We start from the raw sequence: 1,629 nt of genomic DNA, 5'->3' as shown, positions 1-1,629 counted from the left end.
GGGGGATAGCTTGAGGCTCCGTCTCAAAAAAAAAAAAAAAAAGAAAAGAAATTGCTGGGAAAAGCTTAACAATATACTTTCTTTACACTTTATGTAACTTGAAAAAGCCTTTGATATTACATTAATAACGAACTTTAAAAAGCATTCTGAGCGCAGCGGCTCATGCCTATAATTTTGGCATTCTGGGAGGAACTGCTTGAGGTCAGGAGCATTGAGACACTTCCCAGCAAAAGGAGAACCTGTCTCTATAAAACTTAGAAAATACTAGCCAGGTGTAATGGTGTGTGCTTATACTCCCAGCTACTTGGGAATCTGAGGCAGGAGAATTGCTTGAACCTGAGAGTATGAAGTTGCAGAGAGTTATGGTAATAACCCTAGCCAGGGTGATAAGAGTGAGACTCTGTCTCAAATAACAAACAAACAATCCCCCCCAAAACAAACAACAAAACCTCTTAGATGAGCAGGTTAATACAGAATACAATATTCTTCATTTTTAATAATGATAAAACATGATATTTGTACCTTCTAAATTCTGTTTATTTGTATGTAATAAAAACTTACATGCAAATAAAAACAATATTGTTTTAGAGTAGTGGTTCTCAACCTTTCTAATGCTGCAATATATTTTCAATGTTAAAAAGGGGCCATGACCCACAGGTTGAGAACTGCTATTTTAGAGGAATGAAATATAAATTAGATAGCAATAGAACTATAAAAATATTCAGTAAAAAACATATGAAGACTAATACTTTACAAATTAGGTTAGAAACTAGATTAATGCATTTGTCCTCTGTGATAAGCTCAGTAAATATCAGCAACTTTCTTCTGTTTGCTAATATGTTAAAGAACTATCTGTACACTCCAAAAAGGCATACAAAAATTAGGGTTCAAATCTTAGCAAGTTATAAGAAAATTGCTCTGAGCTTCACTTTCTTCATATATAAAAGGAAGGCTAACATCACCTACCTGATAAATGATTACTTAAAACTGACAGGTGTAAAGCACACAGTAGATGATTAATAAATGATAAGTATTATGATGTCACCCTCAATGTCATTCCGTAAATTAAGACTTTTACACATGTCATTGCCTTACCTCTGTCGAAACATCATAGCAGGGTCCATGTTGGCAGAAGTCATTCGAATAACTTGGCGTATTTCCTTGGCAATCATTCTTAGCTTCTCAAAATTTACTAAACCATCTACTTTAGAGTCATTTCCTATAAAAGTAAATTTTTAACTTTCAAAATTAAATTATTTACATAAAAGTAGCAGAAGTCAAGCTGTAATTCTTGAGGGGCAGAAATAAGAACCTTCTTTATCAAAATATCACTATTTATTTATTTATTTTCAGTTTTTGGCCGGGGCTAGGTTTGAACCCGCCACTTCTGGGATATGGGGCCGGCACCCTACTCCTTTGAGCCACAGGTGCCACCCTATTTATTTATTTTTTGAGACAGAGTCTCACTATGTCACCCTCAGTAGAGTGCCATGGTGTCACAGCTCACTGCAGCCTCAAACTCTTGGGTTTAGGGCAGCACCTGTGGCTCAAAGGAGTTGGGCGCTAGCTCCATATGCTGGAGGTGGTGGGTTCAAACCTAGCCCTGGCCAAAAAAAAAAAAAAAAAAAA

General features: G+C 36.0%; 1 protein-coding gene across 2 annotated transcripts in view; it reads right to left on the bottom strand.

The window, feature by feature from the left end:
- The window catches only part of RAPGEF6 (Rap guanine nucleotide exchange factor 6), a 184,820-nt gene that overhangs the window by 26,793 nt on the left and 156,398 nt on the right, over nt 1-1,629 (bottom strand). For both annotated transcript variants that reach the window (XM_003782219.3, XM_023516451.1), the window contains exon 21: nt 1,096-1,219. In XM_003782219.3, the coding sequence (XP_003782267.1) occupies nt 1,096-1,219 (124 nt within the window). The remainder of the gene's footprint in view (nt 1-1,095; nt 1,220-1,629) is intronic.

The sequence above is a fragment of the Otolemur garnettii genome, unplaced genomic scaffold, assembly GCF_000181295.1.
Source record: "Otolemur garnettii isolate 467f Iridium unplaced genomic scaffold, OtoGar3 scaffold00003, whole genome shotgun sequence".
Lineage (NCBI taxonomy): Eukaryota > Metazoa > Chordata > Mammalia > Primates > Galagidae > Otolemur > Otolemur garnettii.
Note: the sequence above shows the minus strand (reverse complement) of the source record. Positions and strands in the feature narration are given on the sequence as shown.